Source organism: Hylobates moloch, unplaced genomic scaffold (genome assembly GCF_009828535.3).
Source record: "Hylobates moloch isolate HMO894 unplaced genomic scaffold, HMol_V3 SCAFFOLD_1, whole genome shotgun sequence".
Lineage (NCBI taxonomy): Eukaryota > Metazoa > Chordata > Mammalia > Primates > Hylobatidae > Hylobates > Hylobates moloch.
The window spans coordinates 165,184,866-165,210,254 of record NW_026652276.1 but is presented as its reverse complement, the minus strand read 5'-3'; the positions used below and the strand labels follow the sequence as shown (position 1 = coordinate 165,210,254).

At 35.6% G+C, this 25,389-nt stretch overlaps 1 protein-coding gene and 1 long non-coding RNA gene across 9 annotated transcripts in view; one reads left to right on the top strand and one right to left on the bottom strand.

Moving 5' to 3' along the window:
* Window positions 1-21,848, bottom strand: part of LOC116814080 (uncharacterized) — a 179,290-nt gene extending 157,442 nt beyond the window's left edge. For both annotated transcript variants that reach the window (XR_009208787.1, XR_004371169.2), the window contains exon 1: window positions 21,627-21,848. This is a non-coding gene — a long non-coding RNA (uncharacterized LOC116814080). The remainder of the gene's footprint in view (window positions 1-21,626) is intronic.
* Window positions 1-25,389, top strand: part of PPP1R9A (protein phosphatase 1 regulatory subunit 9A) — a 399,467-nt gene that overhangs the window by 294,191 nt on the left and 79,887 nt on the right. For 4 of the 7 annotated variants that reach the window (XM_058424523.1, XM_058424521.1, XM_058424525.1 and 1 more), the window contains exon 6: window positions 4,192-4,327. In XM_058424523.1, the coding sequence (XP_058280506.1) occupies window positions 4,192-4,327 (136 nt within the window). Of the gene's footprint in view, window positions 1-4,191; window positions 4,328-8,371; window positions 8,435-9,466; window positions 9,533-25,389 lie in introns of all 7 variants that reach the window. The other 3 variants (XM_032761019.2, XM_032761017.2, XM_032761016.2) reach the window with 1 other exon arrangement.

Below are 25,389 nucleotides of genomic sequence, written 5' to 3'. Positions count from 1 at the left end.
AAAGGTCAATCTAGGCTTTTCTAAAATTACCATTCTAGGATATAAGCTTCTGAATTGCTTTATATTTGTATCATTAGACATAATTTCTGACATTTAAAAATTTACCAAAAATGTAATGAATTCAAGGTAGTCATTATATGTCTATGGATTCGTTTAGCACGTTAAAGACTTTATGTATCTTTAACCATAAAAACCTAATATTGCTAAATAAAATTATTCTGTGTATCTCTAGGCAATCTAGAACTCATATTCTAGAATTATAGATCAGCAGTGAACAAAGCGAGGATGTCTACTCTTACACCTTCTTTTTAATATATGTTGGAAGTTTTAGCCAGGGCATTCAGGCAATAAATACATAGACAAATATATAGACAGACAGGAAAGGAAGAAGTAAAATACGTATTTCTTCATAGTGGATGTGATATTATATATCAAAAGATTCTAGGAAATCTACAAAAAGCTACTAGGATTAATAAATGAGTTTAGCAAGGTCGCAGAATACAAGGCCAGTATTCAAAGATCAATTATATGTCTATACTTTAAAAGCAAATAACCAGAAACAGAAATTTAAAAGCCAGTATCACTTACAATACCAAAAAAAAGAGAGAAATACTTAGAGGTAAATTTAACAAACAATTTTTTAAGACCTATGTACTGAAAACCATAGTATATTATTGAGAGAAAGTAAAAATCTGAATGAATACAGAGATACACCATGTTCAGGGATCAGATAAGTCAATTTTGCTAAGATGTCAGTTCTCCACAAATTAATTTAGAATTCAAAGCAATTCTAAATTAAACCCAATGGACTTTGTTTTAGAAATTGACAAGCTGATTGTAAAATTTATATAGAATTGCAGAGGAAAAACAATTGATACAGAGTTAGAAAACTCACACCACCTAAATACTTTTTATATAGTAATCAGAGAAGTGTGTTATTAGCATATGATGTTGAAACTATTCATTATCCATTTAGAAATACAAAAGGAAACTCCACCCTTACCACACTTCATACATGGAAATTAATTTACAAGATATCATAGACCTAATCTAAAAGCAAAACATAAACTCTTTAAGGAGAAAAATAGGAGAAAATCTTAGCAATCTTAAATCAGGCAGAGGCTTTTTAGATAGGGAGCAAAAGCTATCAAATTTTTTTTTTTTTTTTTTTTCTTGAGACAGGGTCTTGCTTTGTCACCCAGTCTGGAGGGCATTGGTGCAGTCATGGCTCACTGCAGCCTTGACCTCCTGGGGTCAAGCAGTCTTCCCACTTCAGCCTCTCAAGTAGCTAAAACTACAGGTGCATGCTACCACACCTAGCTTTTTTTTTTTTTTTTAAGGGATGGGTCTCATTGTGTTGCTCAGGCTGATCTTGAACTCCTGGGCTCAAACATTCCTCCACTTTGGCCTCCCAAAGTGCTGGGATTACAGGAATGAGCCACCGTGTCCAGCATGAATTTTTATAACAAAGTGATAAATTAGACTTCCTTGAGAGATACAATTTAAAAAATGAAAAAACAAGCCACAGACTGGGACAAGTTAATCAACTAAATGCATAAACACATACATGTATATTGTGTGTGTATGTTTGTATATGCGTATTGAACATACATGGACAAGGATATGTGTCAAGAATATATAAAGGGCCAGGTGCAGTGGCTCATGCCTGTAATCCCAGCACTTTGGAGGGGGCCAAAGTGAGAGGATCACTTGAGGCCAAGAGTTCAGGAACAGCCTGGGAAAAACGATGAGATGTCATCTCTACAAAGAATTATAAAATGAGCTTTGCCAGGCATGGGGCACATGCTTGTTACCTCAGCTACTCAGAAGGCTGAGGCAGGAGAATTGCTTGAGCCCAGGAGTTCTAGGATACAGTGAGCTGTGATCATGTCACTGCACTCCAGCATGGGTGACAGAGCAATACTCTGTTTTAAAAATAAAATACACACATACGTGTGTGTGTGTGTGTGTGTGTGTGTATTTTTGTCTATAAAGAACAATTATAACTCAATAATAGACAACCCAATTTTCAGTTATGGGTGAAACAGCTGAAAAGATATTTCACTGGAGAAGATATGTGAATAGTCAATAAGTGCATGAAAAGGTAATATCATTAGTCATCAGGGCAATGGAAATTAAAAAAATTATGAAATACCACTAGATACCTACTAGAATGGCCAAAATTTTTAAAGACAGTACTACGTGTTGATGAGGATGCAAAGCAACTACAGCTCTTATGCATTGCTAGTGGGAATATGAAATGATACTATTACTTCGAAAAACAATTTGACAATTTCTTTATAAGTTAATTATACATTTACCATATGACTCATCAATTCCATTGTTTGTCTAAAGGAAATGAAAACTTATGTTCACATAAAGACTTGTTCACAAATGTTTATAGTAACTTTCTTTATAATATCAACCCAAATGCCTATCAGTAGAAAAATAGATAATCTAAATGTGGTATATTCAATACAATGGAAAACTATTTAGTGATAAAAAGGAGCAAATAACTGATACTTACAGCAACATGGATAAACCTCCAAATCATTGAGGTGAGCCAAATAAGCTAGACACTCTAAAATTCTATTTTTATAGAACTCTAGAAAAGATTAATATACACCCAGGATGAAGATGACTTACTGGAAAGGATTATAAGGGAATAGTTTGGGTTGATGGAAATGTTCTGTATCTTCATTGGTGTGGTAATTACATGTTTACATATGTATCACAGTTATTGAACTGTACATTTAAAATGCATTTATTTTATTGTGTGTAAATTGTACCTGAATAAAGATGAAAAAGATAGTATTTATAAATTCTATTAATACTTGATTTCCAAAGGAAAATAACGCAAAAGGTAAGTGAACACTTAAAGATAATTTCAAAGTAAGTCTTGCTTGAAACTATATAAAAGTATTTATTAAAAGGCAATTAATTACTAACATCCAAGTGTGAAAATTTTGACCTTTAGTGTATTGTGCAGAAAAATTGTGGTATATTTCATTTAAAATTTATCGAAGACAGCAACGTACATTAATCGGAGGAAAGCATCAATTAAATGTAGAAACAAGATTTAAACAAAGATTCATGTTAAAATAATGATAATACTTAGAAACTACATCCTAGAGACACATTATTTGTATTTTTAGAAAAACAGAAACATAGTAGTGCGAAAAGATGTTAAAAAATGAATATTAAATTGTTGATTACAACACATTATGTTGGCAAGAATATACCATAAGTGACTGTAGCTTGCAATAAGGAAATATCTTCCTTGTTTTTCTCTTTAGGCTTTTTTTACAGGCATTAATAACAAATTTTCCTTTCCTCCCCTTATTTATTGAACCACACCCCTTCTCATACTATCTTTTCCCCCAAAGGAAGTGAATTAATTCACCACCTCTTGTTATTACAGTTTTTCATTTTAAAAACAAAAAAAACACTAAGTTTTCCCTTTCTCTTATTTCCAAAGTTATATATTTAGCCACCTAAGTTATGCTATACATCAAAATGTTTGTTGTTGTTGTTGGTTTGAGACAGTCTCTGTCACCCAGTCTGGAGTGCAGTGGCACCATCTTGGCTCACTGCAACCTCTGCCTCTTGGGTTCAAGCGATTCTCCTGCCTCAGCCTCCAGAGTAGCTGGGACTACAGGTGCGCGCCACCATGCCTGGCTAATTTTTGTATTTTTAGTAGAGACAGGATTTTGTGTTCTTGGCCAGGCTGCTCTCGAACTCCTGACCTCAGGTGATCCACCCACCTTGGCCTCCCAAGGTGTTGGGATTATAGGCTTGAGCCACTGAGCCTGTTTTTGAAGTAATTTTTGTTATAGTTACACAAATGCTTCTTGAGTTCAATGGTACAGGAAATTATGAGCTTGCTTCCGTTTTGTATGGCATCAAAAATGTGTGAAGTACTGCAGAATGGGTTACATATATTACATCTTCTCTTAGAATGATAATTTTTATGGTCCTTACTTCTTTTCCTTTATGAGCTGTGTCCCTAAAAATCACTTTAATTGCACATCTAAGCTTCCTTCTCACCCAAGAAAAGCATTTTGAAGTACGTAGGTGATATTACTTTCTTGAGGCTTGATGGACCCTGCTGAGATCAAACCTGCTTACTTTTCTTAGCACTCCTTTTTGTTGGAGAGTCTTAAATATTAGTCTTTGTTAACCTTTCCACAGATTTGTTATTGGGCGGGAAAAACCAGGACAAGTGAGTGAGGTTGCTCAGTTGATAAGCCAGACACTGGAACAGGAGAGGCGCCAGAGAGAGCTGCTGGAACAGCACTATGCCCAGTATGATGCCGACGATGATGAGGTCAGTAGTGCTTGCAAAGATTCTTTTTCCCACATTTTCTAATTCATGAAACTCTCTCTACTGTATAACAGTATGACAGGTTTTATGCAGTTTCTTGAGGAAGGTGTATCCACATTGAACTAAAATTCTACCTTAGAAAAGAAATACTACTCGCATCTGATAGACGCTTAAGAATCAAGTCATGTTTCCTGTTTACAGCGTGAAGACTGTGGACACAAATAAGTCCTATCTTTTGCACTATTATAAAGGAAGTCATAGAAACAGAAAAGGATAAAAACACAAAAATGTGAATAATGTCTGTCTTTATTGGTGGAATTGGGTGATTTTCTCTCTCTGCTTTATATTTTTTCAATCTTTTCCAAATGTTCTACAATAGTATGTAATGCTTTTCCAAAAAATCAGTAAACACACCCATACACAAACAAATATACATAGAAAAGTACTAAAGATTGCTGAGTGTTTCCAGTGTTTTTTTCCCCCAGGAAGAGAAAGTTCTTTGGATCTGCTCACTATGATTTGTGCTAACATAATGCAGAACAAAGCTTTCCACTAGCACATGTTCCATAGAGCAGATACATATTGGAATAATTTTACATCCTGCTTTCTGTAAAAGATTAAGTAAATGAATAGAAGCTAACCCCCAAGTGAAAACAGCTCTCCAGAACCCTTGTGTGCTGTAATATAATACAGATGCTGGTCTATTTCTAATGTCATTGAAATGTACATTGATATAATGGGACAACATGCTTTATTATAAACATATTTAAACATTCATATGTTTCATAATGGTGTGTCAAAAGATCCATCAACAATTTAATTGTAGTATTTTTATACTCCATAAACTAGTACATATTCAGATAAAACAAATATTCTTCATTCCAGCTAATATAACCACAGTGAAACTTCATGTATTCAACCCCTTCTTATCTGAATATATAATTTTTCGGAATTTTGCTTTCTATCCAGGATATAGAGATTAATAAACAGACATTCAAATATTTTCACATATTTTTAATCTGAGATGTTTTAATCCCAATGTATATTAAGATCTCATGAATATGTGGTATAATGAGGATATATTCTCCACTTATAGCAGAAAATTAGAGGTGGTATATCCGTTAACTTTTGATCAAAGAATAATACATTAGAAATCCTTTAAATGGATGAATTAGACTCTTAGAACTTGATTTAATTTATTTTCTTACTTGGTGAGTCCATTTGAAATGGCAAGTATATTTTCATTACACTGAGATATTTTGTGTGAAAAATGTTCTCTTGAATTTTCAAACTAAAAAAGGGATTTCCTCGAATATTTTGAACTTGTGTCTTACCTGGTTTTCAATTCTCTACATTAGTATTTTGTATTTTATCAGAGACACCGATTTGCTTTGGCTGCAAGCTTATTCTGAGATTGTAGACTCATTCTCTGCAGGTTTGACTTTTGCCTCCTCACTGTGCTAGGATTTTTGGTCTTAGGTTCTGGGGAGTACAGTGACATCAAGTGGTGGAAGAGGACATGGCCAGGCTTTCTAGTCTATGTGCCTTGGTGTCTTTGGCCTGAAAACACAGGGATTGCGCTAGACCACAAAATTCCTTCCAGCTTCTAATGTTCCATGAATATGAAATAAGACATCAAGTCTAACAAGCAGAGGGGGCAAAGAAAGAAAATAGTCACATTTTCAAGGCACTCCAAGTAAAACATTTAGATCACAGACCACACATTTTCTGCAGGTATATTGAGGCACTGATCACTTTCATCCCCAAAAGTTGATATAAGATTTTGCTTTTTTTTTTTTTTTTAAAGACACAGGGTCTTGCTCTGCCACCCAGACTGGAGTGTAGTGGTGCAAGCATAGCTCACTATATCCTTGAGCTCCTGGGCTCAAGCCAACCTCCTGCCTTGCCTCAGCCTCCTGAGTAGCTGGGATTTTTTTTTTTCATAGATGAGGTCTCACTATGTTGTCCAGGCCTGTCTTGAACTTCTGGCCTCAAGCAATCCTCCTGCCTCAGCCTCCCAAAGTGCTGGGATTACAGGTGTGAGCCACCCCACCTGGCCCAGATTTTTCTTTAACTTGATAATTTGAATAGATGGAAAAGGAATAGTTTTTACTTGACATTTATACTTAGGAATGTATCACATCTTAAATGGAAGATTGCTAATATAATTTTTTTGTTTGCCTGTTTTTGTAAAGTAATCAGAGTTATCACCTGAGCAGATATTTTCAGGGGCAAGGAAATTAAATAAATATTCGGTGGCAGGCACTTTGCAAGGTGTCTTTCCTACATGATCTCATTTAATCTTTAATGCAGCCAGAAGAGATTTTCTTTTTTTTCCTAGAAATGCAGCAACTGAGGTTTTTTTCTAGTGGTACATCCAGTAGCTGGCAGAGTTGAAATTGGAATAAAGTCTTGCTGGCTCCAAAGCCTGGACTCTTTGCAACACACTTTGCTGTTTTTGAGTAGCATGTACAGAACACTCCTGCAGACACAGAATAACTGGGTAACAAAAGATGTTAAGAGAATTACTGTTTGGGGTGATGGAGTTTAGGTTCTATGATTCTTTGTTCTGTATTCCTAATAATAGGGAAATCAAGTCTTTGGATAATTATTTTCTCTATGCAACAGTCGATAAGAATCATCTTTATAGAGTTTAAAGGGAAGAATAATTGAGTGCTCAAATTTTTCTTTAATTAGTTTAGCTTTAAGTTAAACTGTTTTTTCTTTCTGCTAGTTGTAGAAGTAAAAACGAGGTGCTTGCTACGTTACTCCAAGTAACTCACTTTATGGAAAAAAGTCAAGGAGACTTCTCCTTTGTATCTATCTCTCATCCTCCTCTGTGACTTGGGTTTTTTCCCTTCCTTGTATGTTACACACTGCCTCACCAAAACATGCCTAGCTAAAACCAACTGTTAATTTTCAGTGCATAGGAGAGATGAAAGCTGTACAAATAGTGAAAATCCACTCCAATGTTAAAACTTCAAATTATCACTTGCTTCAAATTCTTTTTTCTAATGCTAAAAAAATTATTAAATGGATTGATTTGAGTGCTTTTTCCCCATTTTCTATTTACTCTCTGTCTTCCTTTGTGGATGAAGAATAAAATGTCCAAGAGGCATAAAGGAAATGAGAAGAACAAATATTGGATATCTAATGGATAAATGCTTCTTGAATAATTGAGTTAATTTCATATATAATTGAACAATTTGTTTAATATATCTTTGTTAATCAGTCACTTGGTTTTTTACTTTTATGATTTATAGAATCATCTTGTGATTTCAAAGTTAAGAGTTATTTTTATTTGACAATATCCCCTGTGACATTCCCTGCACCAGCCAGGAAAACCTCCAATTAGATACAGAGCAACCAAGTTCATCCAACTGATTTACAGAGCCAGCTCTTAGTCAGCATTTTCTGCTGAAGGACAGATAGCTTCTGTTTTTGATCAAATCATCCAAAGTTGGTTGTAACTTGTCACATTGACAGAGGGTATTTGCTTGCTTGCATTCACTACATGGAAAACATCACAATGGGAGAAATAGATTCTGAAATTATAAACCTACAGTGGAGCTCTAAAAACTATATTGAGGAAGATTACCTTACAATATATTGCTTATGCTTAGACATATCTGTTTCAATGCTTTAGGAAATTATAAGTCATACTCTAGTAGAATTTAAGCTATGTAGATAATTTTCAAACTATTGAAATTTCTGCTTTTTCTGTTTTTTCTTCCTCTACATCTTTAGAAGGGTTTAAAATAAGCAAACAGCCAATTTTATTTTAATTTGCATCCCTGTTTTTGTTTACTCTCTGTTAAACATTCTGATTAAAAAAAATTTTTTAAATGGCTCTGCCTAAAAGCTGTAGAATAAAAAGGAAGATCCTATTTAAGAAGAAGGAGATGAATATTTGAACAATTGAAAAATTTTAAATGTATATCTGAATATATCTGTGATTCATGATTTAATTTCTGTTTAATAGAAGTATTGATCACTTGTTTTTCTTTCTTTCTTTCTCTTTCTTTTCTTTTTTTAACAATCTGAAAGGTTGCCATGGAGGATTTCAATAAATCTCTCAGACAATCAACACTATTTCATGACACTCGGGGGGTATGATAAATTTTTCAACTAGAATTTAACTTTTTAATAACATTTAATCTCTTGTCATACTCCACCACTATCAGTGTGTAGTCTTTTAGTAGTGAGATGATGTAATTATGGTATATATTTTGTGTAGTGTGTATATATTATGAGTATTTTTTATTTAAGAGCATTATGTGGTTTGAAATGCTGCAGGCTTAGACTGGAAATACAGTATGAACTGGTGCTATATTCCACTTTTGAGTTAGAAAATAGGTATGGTCATTGAAATTAAAATAAAGTATTGCACTTTAAAAATTATGATTATTTGACTTCCTTAAATATTCTTTTAAGATACAATATTTATTACATTGTAAAGTCTTAGCTATAGATAGCATTTCAAAGTCTCCTTAGGCAGTAGTTCATAAGAAGGTTAATCATCACTCCAGAAACTGAAGCCCTTTCATATACTGAAGCCCCTAAAATATAATTTAATCTTTCCTTCATAATTTGTTTTCATTACTGGAAATTAATATCATTATAACAATATTATAGCAACTTTTTTTTTAGAATCTTTTAAAGTATTGAATACAGTTTAGAGTAGCTGCCCACGTGGGTATGGTTTTTTATTGCTTGTGTTAGCATGTAATAATTAGAGGCAAAAATATAATGGAAGCTTTGGTTTGCATAAGTATTAAAAGGTATACAAGAATATAATATTTATGTTATAAAAAGTGTTAGAGGGATAACATTAAGTTTGACTCATACTGTTTGCCGTTCCTAGTTGGAAACAGCTTCTGTGTGTAAACAAGAGATTGCAATTATTATGGTTGGCCTTTTAATAATGTGAATATAATAATGTAAATAGACTTTATACTGTATCTATAATACTGAGAAACTAAGAGTGGGGGCATTTTTTACCAACATGCAGCAATATTGTCTTAGTACTTAACAGTGTGTATTACAGTCAGTGCTGGGACTCAGTGGTTTTCTATCCTTTATCAGGCTGCTCTCTGTGGTGGGGGTTAAGCCTTCTTTAATATTTTTTGTCAACCATTTTAGAACACTGTGGCTGGATTGCAAGGAATGTCTGGCAACTGCAATAACAATAACAACTATTTTCTTAAGGTTTGTTTTTTGGTTTAAAGTAATGCTTACCTGTACTTTCCTGCTTCATATGTAAAATTAAATATTCTTTGTGTCTTATTAACTATCTGTATGTTCTGAAGAACTTCTCTAGAGTGATGTGTTTTGTGCATCGAATAATAGTTTGAAAATAATCATTCAAAAAACATTTAATTCTGAAACATAGCATATATTTTAGGTATAGGTTCTGCAATTTAGACTCACTTCTTAATATTTAGCCATGGATATTTTTAACTCCTAACACTTTAAATATCTTGTGATTCAAATTAAATGGAAAAAACAAATGTCCAACAGCAGGTCTGTATGATGTTTACACAGTAATAATGCACATAGTGATTTATACTGTCTGTAAATCCAGTACTTTTTTAGAAAATAATCTTTTGATACAAAATTCTTGATTTTTCAAAACACTAAATATATCTTTAAATTATAGTAGTCTTTAGTTGTATGATTTATATGGTAGACATATCAAAATATCTAAAATGATACTGTACTTTAAATAATAAAATAATTCTCATTATGTTTAGTTGCTGTTAATATAGATAGCGGTGCTTAAAAATGGAGGTTGAGTGTATGTAAAAGGCAAGCTGATTTATGGCAATTAGAGGAGCCTGAAGAATAAAAGAAATATATTTAACAGCCTGTTCACAGACTCCAATTTGGTCTAATGTCTAAAATCATTAAATTTAATTATATCCTTTGTTTTATGATCCCCAAATCTATAGCAATGGTCATTGTCACCGAAGCCAAGAATCACAAGGTGCCTGGAAAACATTCCATTTAAGACCCTATCCATATGTGCACTGGCCTAAGTAGTGTATACACATGCTTCACACACACACACACCACACTCACACCACACTCACACCACATGTACCCACACACACCACACACACCACACACACACACCACACTCACACCACACATACCCACACACACCACACATACCCACATACACACCACACACACACACAACCACACACACCACACATACCCACACACACCACACATACCCACACAACCACACTCACACCACACATACCCACACACACACCACACACACGACAAACACCACCCTCACACACCACACACACCACAAATACATACACACCTCACACCCCCACACCACACACACACCACATACCCACACACGACACTCACACACCACACACACCCACACACACCATACATGCACACACTACACACACCTCACACACGCCCCCCCCCCAACACACACACACATACACTCACTCACTCTGATCCCACGGGTTAGACATCCTCCTGTACTTGAAAGATTCTCTCTAGAAATAGTCTTCATATATGGAGATGTTATTTCTTAATACACTGTGTACAGACAGAAAGATGGGTAAAGGGGAGATACAGGTTAGGATAGGAACCTTCATCTAAACAATGTCATCTTTTTGTAGCTCATTTTCTTTGATTTAAAAAAATTATGATGCAAATGATTTGAATATATTTTCCTTCCCACTGCCACATTGTGATGTTATTTACTTATGAGCTAGATACGAAATACCAAATAAACTTTATCAAATTCTTCCATGTAATTAAATTTCTCTGAAAGTGTAGACTTTGTACTCCCTAGAAACTATGCTAGAACAATTCAATATTACAATGATGAAACACAGAGTTTGCAATGTTAAAGAGATGTCGTAGAAACTACTACAAATGACAGTATTTTTCTGACTTTAAAAACATATATTTTATTAGTTGAATAATTTACCAAAAGGTTCTAAAATGCTAAAAGACATAGTGAGAGATGGATGCCTGGGAAACAGACTTACTTTCCCAGGGGCCATCGGGATCCCCTGGATTTTCTATGCCTTTTGTTTCCTCTACCTTTTATGGTGTCTAGTACACTGACTCTGTTGCCCTTGTATGTCAGCTGAATCCTGTGCTCCTTTCAGGGTTCCATTTCAGTTTCATCTCCTTCACAAAGCATTGCTGGGCTAGCGGTCTTTTAAAAGTGTGTCAGTAGCACTGTGTGTATCTCTTTCTATCATTATTTATCCATAAATTCCCCCCATTAGCCTGTAATCTCTTCAATGACAGGTTTCAATGGGCTTTTGCTTGCTACAACATTTTAATTGTCTTGAGAGTCCATGAATTTGCAAGAAGACCCTATCTCTATCACACTAAACCACAATCTTCTTCATGTAAAACCAGAAAAAAAATGAATGTGCATATTTTAGCCCTTGAAAACCTTTGGGACTATCAAAATGGCAACTTGGTGACTCACAGTAACATGCCTTCTTTTTAGTCATAACTGAATAAACCTACAGTTGAAACAGAATAGTCAAAATGGCCTAAATTACAATACTGCATATATGTCCTTATCTCCTTCCCAATGCATTCACTTAGAAATAGCCTTAAATCATAGAAACATATTTTCTATCACAGAAATACATTTCCATCTGCATTAAAAACTGAATGGTGATGTGGCCAAGGACTGAGATGGTAAAGCTGCTTTATCATGGAGTTTTGCCAGGCTTGATAAAAGATATTAAAAACTCTAATTGATTTCTGAAGTTTCAGTTCCTAAAGGGATTTTTAATGGATTTATTGAGATAAATTTGACATAGAATGAAATGCACAGATCTTAAATGTATAATTTTATTTGTTATCATTACATAGCCCCATTTAAATATCAACTTTAATGAGTAATAATTTACATACAATAAATGCACTAATTTTAAGTGTATTTAAGTTAATGGTTTGATGAGTAACCACCACCATAATCAACATATAAGACATTTTTATTACCTCAAATAGTTACCTTATGGAACTTTGTGGTCACTCTCAGCCTGAGACAACTATTCAGTCTGCTTTTTGAAACTAAGTTAATTTCTCCAATTCTAGAATGTAATTAGAATAAAAGCACGACATACTTAATTCTAGAATGTAATTACAATAAAAGCAGAACATACTTTTTTTGAACTGCTTCTTTCACTCATCATAATGTCATAATTATCGTTAATGCTTAAATGTTATGATGATACTGTAATTGGTATTGCTTTGAGTTATAGTAGACAAAACCCAGGGTCCACCTGATATGGGATGCCTAATTAGGAAACTTCATCATAAAGCTGGAACCCCATGGACTACACCTTTCCGTAAGGTGAAAATAAATCTATCACCCCAGGGACTGCATAGAAAATTGCCAGTGTCAAACCTTGGGTGATGAGTGGAAAAGCCAAAAAAATTTTTTCTAAGAAATTATGATCACAAGTAGCCTTAATTTATGTTACTTTTCAGAAGAAAAAAAAGCATATCTTTCCTTGGGCGTTCATCTTTACTCAAACAAAAAAAGTTAAAGTTTCGAGAAATATAAGTTGACGGTTTCAAGGTACAAAGTTCACAGGGCAATAAAGCACCATGAGTAAAAAACAGCAGAAAATAGAAGAAAGGGAGGGAGGAAAAGCAAAAAAAGAGAAAGAAGAAAGAAAATAAATATGTCAAAATCATTTTATTATCAATTATACCAAACTAGAACAAATATCTCCAATTGCATATAACTTATTCCAGAAGACAGAAAAACAAAAGTAGTACAACTTTGATACCAGGAATGCAGTAAAACTTTGAGAGTGTGAGATGTATGAAGTAATAAAACATAACTTTGGTACCAAAAGCTAACAATGATGAGAAAGAAAACTTGTAGGTCCATCCCATTCATAAAACCAATGCAAAAAAGTCCTAAACAAAATATTAGCAAACCATATGAAGTAACATATAAAAGAGATAATATATCATAGCTAGGTTGAGTTTAGCCAGGAATGCAAGTATGGTTTAACATTGGAAAATCTGTCACTTTTTATATTTGACATTGTACTGGAAGGCAAGTAAAAGAAATTAAAGAAACTGTAAAGGAAGAAATGAAACTATTATTCACATATGATGAAATTGTCTATTTAAAAAATCTCAAAAAGTACCAATAGGTAAGTTATTAGAAATAATATAAAATTATAGCAACTTTGCTAAATACATAATTAATGTAAAATAAAACATCTATTTCAATATGTCTGCAAACCAGGAGAAAACATAATTTATAAGTTACCGTTCACAAGACTTCAAGACATAAATAATAGGGAAGACCTCATAGAGAAAAATAAAATTGTATTGAGATATACTAAAGAAAGTGTATAAAATAGGGCAAAGAAACCTTGTTCATGGATTGGAAGATTCAGTAACTGTTGATTCGGTGCAATTCTAGTAAAAATAATTTCAAAAGATTTTTAAATGCAATTTGATAAGCTGTTGCTAAAATATACATGAAAGGGCAATACATGAGAAATAACCATGGCATTTCACATGCTTTTAAATGGAAATAATTATTATTAAACTTTAGTAAATTTATACTTTGGGGCAAAAGAATGGGCAAGTTGGTCAGGGAGCCCAGAAACAGCACTTTAGATATACAAAAACCTGATTTATGACATAGATTACACTCTAGAAGAGTTGAGAAATGTTTGGCTCTTCAATAAAGAGAATATAGTGAAGTTGAGCCCCCATATAATCCATAGCCAAAATTCCATCTCAAGTGGACTGACTACTCAAATATAGTCAGCAAAAATATAAAATTTGGAAGATAGCGTAGAAGAATACCTTTATGACCTCAGTTTTTAGAAATGTTTCTTACAGCTGGGTGCGGTGACTTATGCTTGTAATCCCAGGACTTTGGGAGGCCGAGGCGGGTGGATCACGAGGTCAGGAGATTGAAACCATCCTGGCTAACATGGCGAAATCCCGTCTTTACTAAAAATGCAAAAAATTAGCCGGGCGTTGTGGCGGGCGCCTGTAGTCCCAGCTACTCAGGAGGCTGAGGCAGGAGAGTGGTGTGAACCTGGGAGGCGCAGCTTGCAGTGAGCCGAGATCACACCACAGCACTCCAGCCTGGGCCACAGAGCAAGACTCCATCTCAAAAATAAATAAATAAAAATAAATGTTTCTTAAATGAGCCACTAAGAAAACTGACTACATTAAAACTTAACTTCTGTTCATTGAAAGAATACTTTTAAGAAAGTGAAAAGACAAACCATACGCTGGAATAAAATGTTTAAAAAATAAATAACCAAAAGTAAATTACAGTAACATGTTGCTTAATGGTGGGGATAAATTCTGAGAAATGTGCTTTTAGGCAATTTCATCATCATGTGAACGTTATAGACTGTACTTACCCAAACCTAGATAGTATAGCCTACTACACACCTAGGCTAGATGTTACAGCCTATTTATCCTAGGCACAAAACCTGTACAGCATGTTATTGTACTGAATACTGTAGGCAATTTTAACACAATGGTATTTATGTATCTAAGCGTGGAAAACGTACAGTAAGAATATGGTATAAAACATAAAAAATGGTACACTCGTGTAGGCCACTTACCATGAATGGTGCTTGCAGGACTGGAAGTTGCTCTGGCTGAGTCAGTGAGTAAGTGTGAACACTAGGACATTCCACTATTGCAGACTTTATAAACACTATACATTTAAGCTACAATAAGTTTATTTAAAAATATTTTCTTTCTTCAAAAATAAATTAACCTTAGCTTACTCTAACTTTTTTATTTTATAAACTTAGATTTTTTAAAACTTTTTGACTCTTTTTTTGTAATAACACTTAGCTTAAAACATACACTGTATAGCTGTACAAAAAATTTTATCTTTGTTCAGTAAGCTTTTTCCTATTTTTAATTTTTTACTTTTTAAATCTTCTTGTTAAAAACGAAGACACAAACATACACATTAGCCTTGGCCTACACAAGGTTAGAATCATCGATATCTTCTACCTCCATGTCCTGTGTCGCTGGTAGGTCTCAGGGGCAATAACATACATGGAGCTGTGATCTCCCATGATAACAATGCCTTCTTCTGGAATACCACCTTTATAGTTAGTCTTTTTTTTTATAAGTAGAAGGACTACACTCTAAAATAACAGTAAAAAGCATAGTAAATACATAAACGACTAACATAGCTGTTTATTATCAAGTATGTACTGTACATAATTGTATGCACTATACTTTTATAAAACTGGCTGCACAGTACGTTTGTTTACACTAGTATCACCAAAAACATGAGTAATGTATTGTGCTATGACATTATGACAGCTTTTCAGCTCCATTATAATCTTACGGGACCACTGTCATATGTAAGGCCCAGCACTGACCAAAATGTCGTTATATGGTACATGACTGTATATAAAAAGTACTTCTATGAGGCAGTAAGGAAAGACTACAGTGGGCCATTGGCTTGAACAGGTATGTCTTAGAAGAGGAAATCTCCGTACCAGATGATGTCCAAATATATTAGCAATCAGCAAGTGAAAATTAAAAACCAAAATAAAATACTACTTTATACCCACTGCATTGATTTAAATCAGATATTTTAAGTTTCAGTGAGGATATGGAGTAAGGGAAACTCTTATTCTCTGCACATAGGAAAATAAGCCCAACCATTTTGAAAGATAATTTGGCATTATCTAATAAAATTGACTAAACAATTATATTTTTTGTTAACCACCCTAGTAAAATTCATATACATGAGCCATAAGACATGTATAATATTGTTCTTGTAGTAGTAAAAAAAAAATCGAGTATATCTGACATCTCTATCAACAAGAGAACGGATAAATATATTATCGTATAGTCATACAATGAAATCGTATGTTGATTCAGCAACCCACAACAACTGCTGGAATCTTAGGAGCACAGGATTAAAAGCAAAAAGGCGCAGAAAAATACACACAATATTATTCCATTTATATAAAGCATAAAATCATGTCAAAATGACACAATGTTTGGATATAAAAATATAGCAAAACTAAAAAAAAAGAAAAAAAACTGATAAAATTCAGCAGAATTACTCCAGAAGAGTAAGCAACTAAAACGGAATCAAGGAGGGACACACAGAGGACTTCAATGAAAATGAGTGGTTCTGTTCCTTTTCCTGAAATAAGTTGTCAGTTTATTGGTGGTGGTTATATAATTATTCATTATGTTTTAAATTTATTAATTGAATAGGCTTTATGTCAACTCAGTATTTAACATAATTTAAAATCAGTTGTGTATAATGTATTTTGCAGTTATGTGATTATGTGGATATAAAATGAATATGACATAGTTCCTGCTCTCTGAGGACTTATAAAATGGCTTAAAACTCTGTGTCTTCAACTTGCTTCAGTATGAGAATATCATGGTACTTCTTTAAAAATACTGATTTATCCACCCAGCCTCAGACCTACTGAATCTGAATATGGCTTGCAAGGGTGTCACCTGCGGATGTTTGTGGGAAGCGGTTAGATGCAATCAGTATTGGAGTGGTCCAGTGTAAAGATGCCAGGAATCTTGCAGTAAAGATCTTTGAGTCCTGGTATTGCAAGCACTTTGCAAGAAGGAATGGCTGCCACAAACCACAAGACAGCCATGTGAGGAAAGGATTAGAATTGTTCTCCCTGGAAGGAGATTGTAAGATTGAGACTATGTTTATCACTAATCTATGTAATACCATAATCCATGTAATACCACCAATGACATTTTTGTTGGTTTTACTTTCTTTTTGTACTTTAAATGATGTAACTGTAATTTCTGGTTCTATTTGATGATCTGATAGCATTTTTACAATTATATGAATCAATTTTTATGTAAACACCATATTTTTCAAGATTCAATTACTTGTACAATTATAGAATTACTAAAATAATGATAACATGTCTCTTCAGTCTCTCATAGCTGCCCTCTTCTATAGAGGAAAATTCAGGGAAATACAAATCTCTTAGTCTCTTCCCACAGTTCTACTGGCATCAGAATAAGTGCTTCATTGTTCTCTTGGCAAGTAAAATGAAACTCAAGGAAGACTGCCAGTTTGAATTTGCAGTGTGACATTTGAATTATAGAGGTCTACTTTGGTCTGTCGACTGTTTAGTTCAGGATCTCAGTGGGAAAAGAGATCACTGGCTCCCTTCTCATATAGAATATATTTATCAGGGACTTAAATACAATAGCATTTCTCTTTTTATAAGTGGGTAAATGTATTAAGTGGAATTGAATTAAGAATATTAAGACATGGTGAATATATTTTATACTCACAAGCAGCTTATTTTGCTGTGGAAATAGTAAATATATATGGTAAAAAATTTAAATCCTTTTCAAGGCAACCCGTCAAAAGATCCAATAACCATAGTGTAAAAGAATCATCACAATTTTAAGGCATACAAAATAAAAATGAACTTGATATTTCTGGTTTCTATTTTTATTTGCAAGGAGATTTTTGTTGTTTTTGTTTATTTTCTGTAGCACAAGCAGCTGTGGCAATAAAGGGTGTGTTCAAAAAAATTTTTTTTTTTTTTTTTTGAGACAGAGTCTTGCTCTGTCATCCAGGCTGGAGTGCAGTGGCATGATCTCAGCTCACTGCAACCTCCGCCACCCCGGTTCAAGTGATTCTCCTGCCTCAGCCTCCTGAGTAGCTGGGACTACAGGCACATGCCACCATTTGACCCAGCAATCCAATTACTGGGTATATACCCAAAGGATTATAAATCATTCTACTGTAAAGACACATGCACACGTATGTTTATTGCAGCACTATTCACAATAGCAAAGACTTGGAACCAACCCAAATGCCCATCAATGATAGACTGGATAAAGAAAATGTGGCACATATACACCATGCAGTACTACGCAGTCATAAAAAAAGGATGAGTTAATGTCCTTTGCAGGAACATAGTTGAAGCTGGAAACCATCATTCTTAGCAAATTAACACAGGAACAGAAAACCAAACACCGCATGTTCTCACTCATAAGTGTGAGTTGATCAGTGAGAACACACAGACACAGGGAGGAGAATATCACACCCTGGGGCCCATCGGGGGTGGAGGGCTAGGGGAGGGATAGCATTAGGAGAAATACCTAATGTAGATGATGGGTTGATGGGTGCAGCAAACCACCATGGCACATGCATACCTATGTAACAAACCTGCATGTTCTGCACATGTATCCCAGAACTTAAAGTATAAAAAAAAACACATTAAAAATAATAATAAAAAGAAATTGAATGTCTGACCCATGGACAGACAATACCTCTGGCCTGATATTCTCAGTTTAAGATGGATCAACTTGAACTCATGACCAACAAGATTGGAAGGGTTCAACAAACATTGTTTGTCAAATAGAAATGACAGATTCCAGAAAGCTGCCAGCCTGTCTACAAGTGGTAGCCTTCTGTTTGATTAAAACTTTGTCTCTCTGCCTCCTGAAACGGGGAGTTTGGCGTGGTGATGTCTTCAATTCATAGATTTTCTTTAAATCCCTGGTGTTGGTTCACTGATAGTTCTGCCAAGTTGTTCAGTGTTGTCTTCTGGTTTTTCAATCTCAGCACTAGTTATGCAGACACCAGAATGGACATGGCCACTCTGCTCAATAGGCAGCACACAAGTCCATTTATATCACTGGCCAATACTCCCCTTGATGAAGCTTGTTATATTTTTACTAACTCTGGGTCTATTGTGACTGACTTGTTGGGTCTGTCACTCCTAAAATTACACACTGACATATTAAAGTTTGGGATAGATAGGGTTGGGAGTGGTGGCTCACACCTGTAATTCCAATACTTTGGGAGGTTGAGGTGGGAGAATAACTTGGGGCCAGGAGTTCAAGACCAGCCTGGGCAACATAGCAAGATCTGTCTCTAAAAAAATAATTTTGTAAAAGCCCGGCATGGCAGTGCTGCATGCCTATAGTCCTAACTACATGGGAAGCTGAGGTGGGAAGATCACTTGAGCCCAGAAGTTTGAAGCTGCAGTGAGCTATGATTGTGCCATTACACTCCAGCCTGGGTGACAGAATGAGTCCCTGTCTCTAATCAATCAATTAAAAAAAAGTTTGGGATGGCAAACAGTGGGAGCAAATTGTGGCAACTGGTCACATTCTTTGAACTGCTCATATAGCTGCACCTTAGAGGTATTTTTATATATTTAAATGTATTTAAAGAAAGCCTTTAAAAATAGAATCAGAATCTGCAGTTTAATAGGATCTCCAGGTGATTCTGTTAAAAATAGTTTTATTGATGCATAAGATATACATCATTTCAGGATACATGTGACAATTTAATATATTCATTTAATTTGTAATGATCAAATCCGTTTACTTGGGATATCCATCACCAAAGAAAGACCTTTGTAAGAAGTCTTTTCTTAAAGAAAAAAGAAAAAATGAAATCTTTTCTTTAGGATATTTTAAAGAATTTAAAAATATATATGTATATGTATTTAAAGAAAGACAACCATTAGATCATGTAGCCTTCAGATTATAGAGATCCCTCCAAAATGAGGCTACTCTTAGTTACTAAAGGGAGCTTTCCTGAGGGATAACTAACTTATTATTTGTATGAGCCCTACAGGCAATTGTCCTTATGATTAAAGTCATTTAATCAGTTAAGATCTTATGAAAATGGTTCCTGATTTTAGGTAATGTGATTATTGGTACCACCTCAGTCTTGGAAGGCAGTCATGTCAGCCTCAACCTTTTGGCCAGGGTTTTTCTGTACAGTAGAATTGCTCTAACCCCTAGACTCCCTCCTTGTATGCCAAGGTTTGAGTCTGTGTAATTATTGATCCTGCTGTACCTGGTTTAATACCTTAAGCCAAGTGGAAAGGTCAGTACAGAAGCTTAAGGAGAAAGTCCTGGGTTTCTAAGGTATATCCTGATGGTTTATGGGATTTCTTTAACCAATTGGGTCTGGGAGCCTAGGGAATATAGTTGTTATCAATGCTGCAAGTTAGACTAATTCTGCTGCTTGTAATCCTATTGATAGTAGTATTAATCATATGCTCTGAGATAGACTGAATGACTTTGGTCCTTGCCACTCTTGGTCACATTGATCAGTGTGGCCAAGGGAATGCCACACTCGGGGAAAATTCACCTCAAGCCAAGACTGTGTAGAAATGAAGATGGACGTTGTTTGGAGACAATTCCTCCATGGGTTCTCCCTTCTCTGCTTGTTTTTTGAGCAGCAGCAGCACCAGCAGCCTATGTTTCAGATGATCTTTCCAATGGTGCTGGTATCATTGGGAGATAGTATGTCCCATTAGGGCAGTGAGAGGTTTGTTTATCACTCGTTATTCAAAAATTTGGATTTCCTAAGGGCAGAATTCTTAACAAGATTTTATTAGTTATACTATCTTTCTTTCTCTTTCTTTTTTTTTTTTCTTTTTTTTTTTTTTTTTTTTGGAGACAGAGTTTTGCTCTGTTGCCTAGACTGGAGCACACTGATGCAATCTTGGCTGACTGCAACCTCTGCCTTACGGGTTCAGGCATTTCTCATGCCTCAGCCTCCCGAGTAGCTGGGATTACAAGCCAGTGCCACCATTCCCAGCTAATTTTGTATTTTGTTTGTTTTAGTAGAAATAAGGTTTCACCATGTTGGCCAGGCTGGTCTCAAACTCCTGACCTCAAGTGATCCACCCACCTTAGCCTTCCAAAGTGTTGGGATTACAGGTGTGAGCCTCCACACCCAGCCTGGTTATACATTCTGCTTCATTTTTAAACCACATTCTTCTGGCAGTTCCCTGGATTTGAACTCTGTTTGGAAGCCATTTCTTAATTTTAAGGCTTTGAAAAACATCAAGTTTCTGTTTAAACAGAAAGAATTCCTTTCTGTTTAATAGTACTCTCAACTGAACTCTATTATTTTTACATTTTACTACAAGCAGCAAGAAAAAATCAGGCAGCACCTTCACCACTGTGTTTAGAAGTCTACTTAGCCAGATCACCCTGTTCACAAGGAACACTTCCTACTTTCTCATTAGAGAAGGTGGTAATGTTGCTAAGCTTTGTGTCACTACATAACAAGCACTCTCCCTTCCAGTTTCCACTCACAATCTGTGCAGTGCAATTTAGGCTTCCTCCAATACACTCTTCAGAATCCTTCTAGCCTTCGCCTACTGCCTGTTTCCAAGCCACTTCCCTGTTTTTTTCTGTATTTGTTTTGGCAGCATCCCTCTTCTATTTGCTGCATTACAAATTAACACCTAAACTTAGCAACTTAAAAGAAGAAATATTTGTACATTACCGTGTCTGTGGGTCAATTTAGCTGGATGCCTCTGACTCAATCTCTCCCAAGGCTGTAAGTAAGGTGTTAGCCAGAGCTGTGGTCATCCAAATGCTCCACTGGGAGAGGATCTGCGTCCATGCTCACTCACAGCTGTTGGCAGGACTGAGAAGACCCACTTCCAGGCTCCCTTATGTGACTTGGCAGGCCTCAGGTCCTCACTGGCTGTTGGACAGAAACATCAGCTCCTTGGGATGTGGGCCTCTCCCTGCTCTTAAGATGGCAACTTGCTTCCCAATAGTGAGAGAGAGAGAGCAAGAGGACAAAAGAGACACAAATCACAGTCTTTTTTTTTTTTTCAACTAATCTGAGAAGTGGCATTCCATTACTTTTGTTGTATTCTGGTTGTTGGAAATCTGTCGTTCAGCCCTCACTCAGTGGGAAGGGATTATACAAGAGCATGAACACCCAGAAAGCAAGGTCACTGGGGTCATTTTGGAGTCTGCCTCCTATAGTAAGAAATAGAGTCCCAGCTTCTGGAGTATGCTTTCTAAAAGGAAAGAGATAAAAACTAAAGAATGGATTTGAGTTGTTGGAAAATATTTTATTGGCAAATAATTTTTTTGGTCAAAATTTTAGGAAGAATAATTTTTCAGCAATATTACCAATGACCTGACAAGGTGAGAGCCTGAAGGCAAGGAACACAGAGGCCATATGAGTAATCTAGAGAAGGATTTTAGATGTTTCTTGACTTGGTGACTAGACAGTGAGAATGGAGTGAAAAATCAGGAAATATTCTTTTTTTATATATATATAAACTTTAAGTTCTAGGGTACATGTGCACAACGTGCAGGTTTGTTACATATGTATACTTGTGCCATGTTGGTGTGCTGCACCCATTAACTCGTCATTTACATTGGGTATATCTCCTAATGCTTTCCCACCCCCCTCCCCCCACCCCACAACAGGCCCCGGTGTGTGATGTTCCCTTTCCTGTGTCCAAGTGTTCTCATTGTTCAATTCCCACCTGTGAGTGAGAACATGCGGTGTTTGGTTTTTTGTTCTTGCAACTGTTTGCTCAGAATGATGGTTTCCAGCTTCATCCATGTCCCAACAAAGGACATGAACTCATCCTTTTTTATGACTGCATAGTATTGCATGGTGTATATGTGTCATATTTTCTTAATCCAGTTTATCATTAATGGACATTTGGGTTGGTTCCAAGTCTTTGCTATTGTAAATAGTGCCGCAATAAACATACGTGTACATGTGCCTTTATAGCAGCATGATTTATAATCCTTTGGGCATATACCCAGTAATGGGATTGCTGGGTCATATAGTATTTCTAGTCCTAGATCCTTGAGGAATCACCACACTGTCTTCCACAATGGTTGAACTAGTTTACCGTCCCACCAATAGTGTAAAAGTGTTCCTATTTCTCCATGTCCTCTCCAGCACCTGTTATTTCCTGACTTTTTAATGATCGCCATTCTAACTGGTGTGAGATGGTATCTCATTGTGATTTTGATTTGCATTTCTCTAATGGCCAGTGATGATGAGCATTTTTTCATGTGTCTGTTGGCTGCATAAATGTCTTCTTTTGAGAAGTGTCTGTTCATATCCTTTGCCCACTTTTTGATGAGATTGTTTGTTTTTTTCTTGTAAATTTGTTTGAGTTCTTTGTAGATTCTGGATATTAGCCCTTTGTCAGAGGAGTAGATTGCAAAAATTTTCTCCCATTCTGTAGGTTGCCTGTTCACTCTGATGGTAGTTTCTTTTGCTGTGCAGAAGCTCTTTAGTTTAATTAGATCCCATTTGTCAATTTTGGCTTCTGTTGCCATTGCTTTTGGTGTTTTAGACATGAAGTCCTTGCCCATGCCTATGTCCTGAATGGTATTGCCTAGGTTTTCTTCTAGGGTTTTTATGGCTTTAGGTCTAACATTTAAGTCTTTAATCCATCTTGAATGAATTTTTGTATAAGGAAGGGATCCAGTGTCAGCTTTCTACATATGGCTAGCCAGTTTTCCCAGCACCATTTATTAAATGGGGAATCCTTTCCCCATTTCTTGTTTTTGTCAGGTTTATCAAAGGTCAGATGGTTGTAGATGTGTGGTATTATTTCTGAGGGCTCTGTTCTGTTCCATTGGTCTGTATCTCTGTTTTGGTACCAGTACCATGCAGTTTTGGTTACTGTAACCTTGTAGTACAGTTTGAAGTCAGGTAGTATGATGCCTCCAGCTTTGTTCTTTTGGCTTAGGATTGTCTTGGCAATGCAGGCTCTTTTTTGGTTCCATATGAACGTTAGAGTAGTTTTTTTCCAATTCTGTGAAGAAAGTCATTGGTAGCTTGATGGGGATGGCATTGAATCTATAAATTACCTTGGGCAGTATGGCCATTTTCATGATATTGATTATTCCTATCCATGAGCATGGAATGTTCTTCCATTTGTTTGTGACCTCTTTTATTTCATTGAGCAGTGGTTTGTAGTTCTCCTTGGGGAGGTCCTTCACATCCCTTGTAAGTTGGGATTCCTAGGTATTTTATTCTCTTTGAAGCAATTGTGAAAGGGAGTTCACTCATGATTTGGCTCTCTTTTTGTCTGTTATTGGTGTATAAGAATGCTTGTGATTTTTGCACATTGATTTTGTATCCTGAGACCTTTCTCAAGTTGTTTATCAGCTTAAGGAGATTTGGGGCTGAAACGATGGGGTTTTCTAAGTGTACAATCATGTTATCTGCAAACAGGACAATTTGACTTCCTCTTTTCCTAATTGAATACCGTTTATTTCTTTCTCCTGCCTGATTGTCCTGGCCAGAACTTCCAACACTATGTTGAATAGGAGTGGTGAGAGAGGGCATCCCTGTCTTGTGCCAGTTTTCAAAGGGAATGCTTCCAGTTTTGGGCCATTCAGTATGATATTGGCTGTAGGTTTGTCATAAATAGCTTTTATTATTTTGAGATATGTCCCATCAATACCTAATTTATTGAGAATTTTTTAGCATGAAGGGCTGTTGAATTTTGTCAAGGCATTTTCTGCATCTGTTGAGATAATCATGTGGTTTTTGTCTTTGGTTCTGTTTACGTGCTGGATTACATTTATTGATTTGCATATAATGAACCAGCCTTGCATCCCAAGGATGAAGCCAACTTGACCATGGTGGATAAGCTTTTTTATGTGCTGCTGGATTCAGTTTGCCAGTATTTTATTGAGGATATTCACATCAATGTTCATCAGGGATATTGGTCTAAAATTCTCTTTTTTTGTTGAGTCTCTGCCAGGCTTTGGTATCAGGATGATGCTGGCCTCATAAAATGAGTTAGGGAGGATTCCCTCTTTTTCTATTGATTGGAATAGTTTCAGAAGGAATGGTACCAGCTCCTCCTTGTACCTCTGGTAGAATTCGGCTGTGAATCCGTCTGGTCCTGGACTTTTTTTGGTTTGTAGGCTCTTAATTATTGCCTCAATTTTAGAGCCTGTTATTTGTCTATTCAGGGATTCAACTTCTTCCTGGTTTAGTCTTAGGAGAGTGTTTGTGTCCGGGAATTTATCCATTTCGTCTAGATTTTCTAGTTTATTTGTGTAGAGGTGTTTATAGTATTCTCTGATGGTAGTTTTTATTTCTGTGGGATCAGTGGTGATATCCTCTTTATCATTTCTAATTGCATCTATTTGATTCTTCCCTCTTTTCTTCTTTATTAGTCTTGCTAGCAGTATATCAATTTTGTTGATCTTTTCAAAAAACCAGCTTCTGGATTCATTGATTTTTTGAAGGGTTTTTTGTG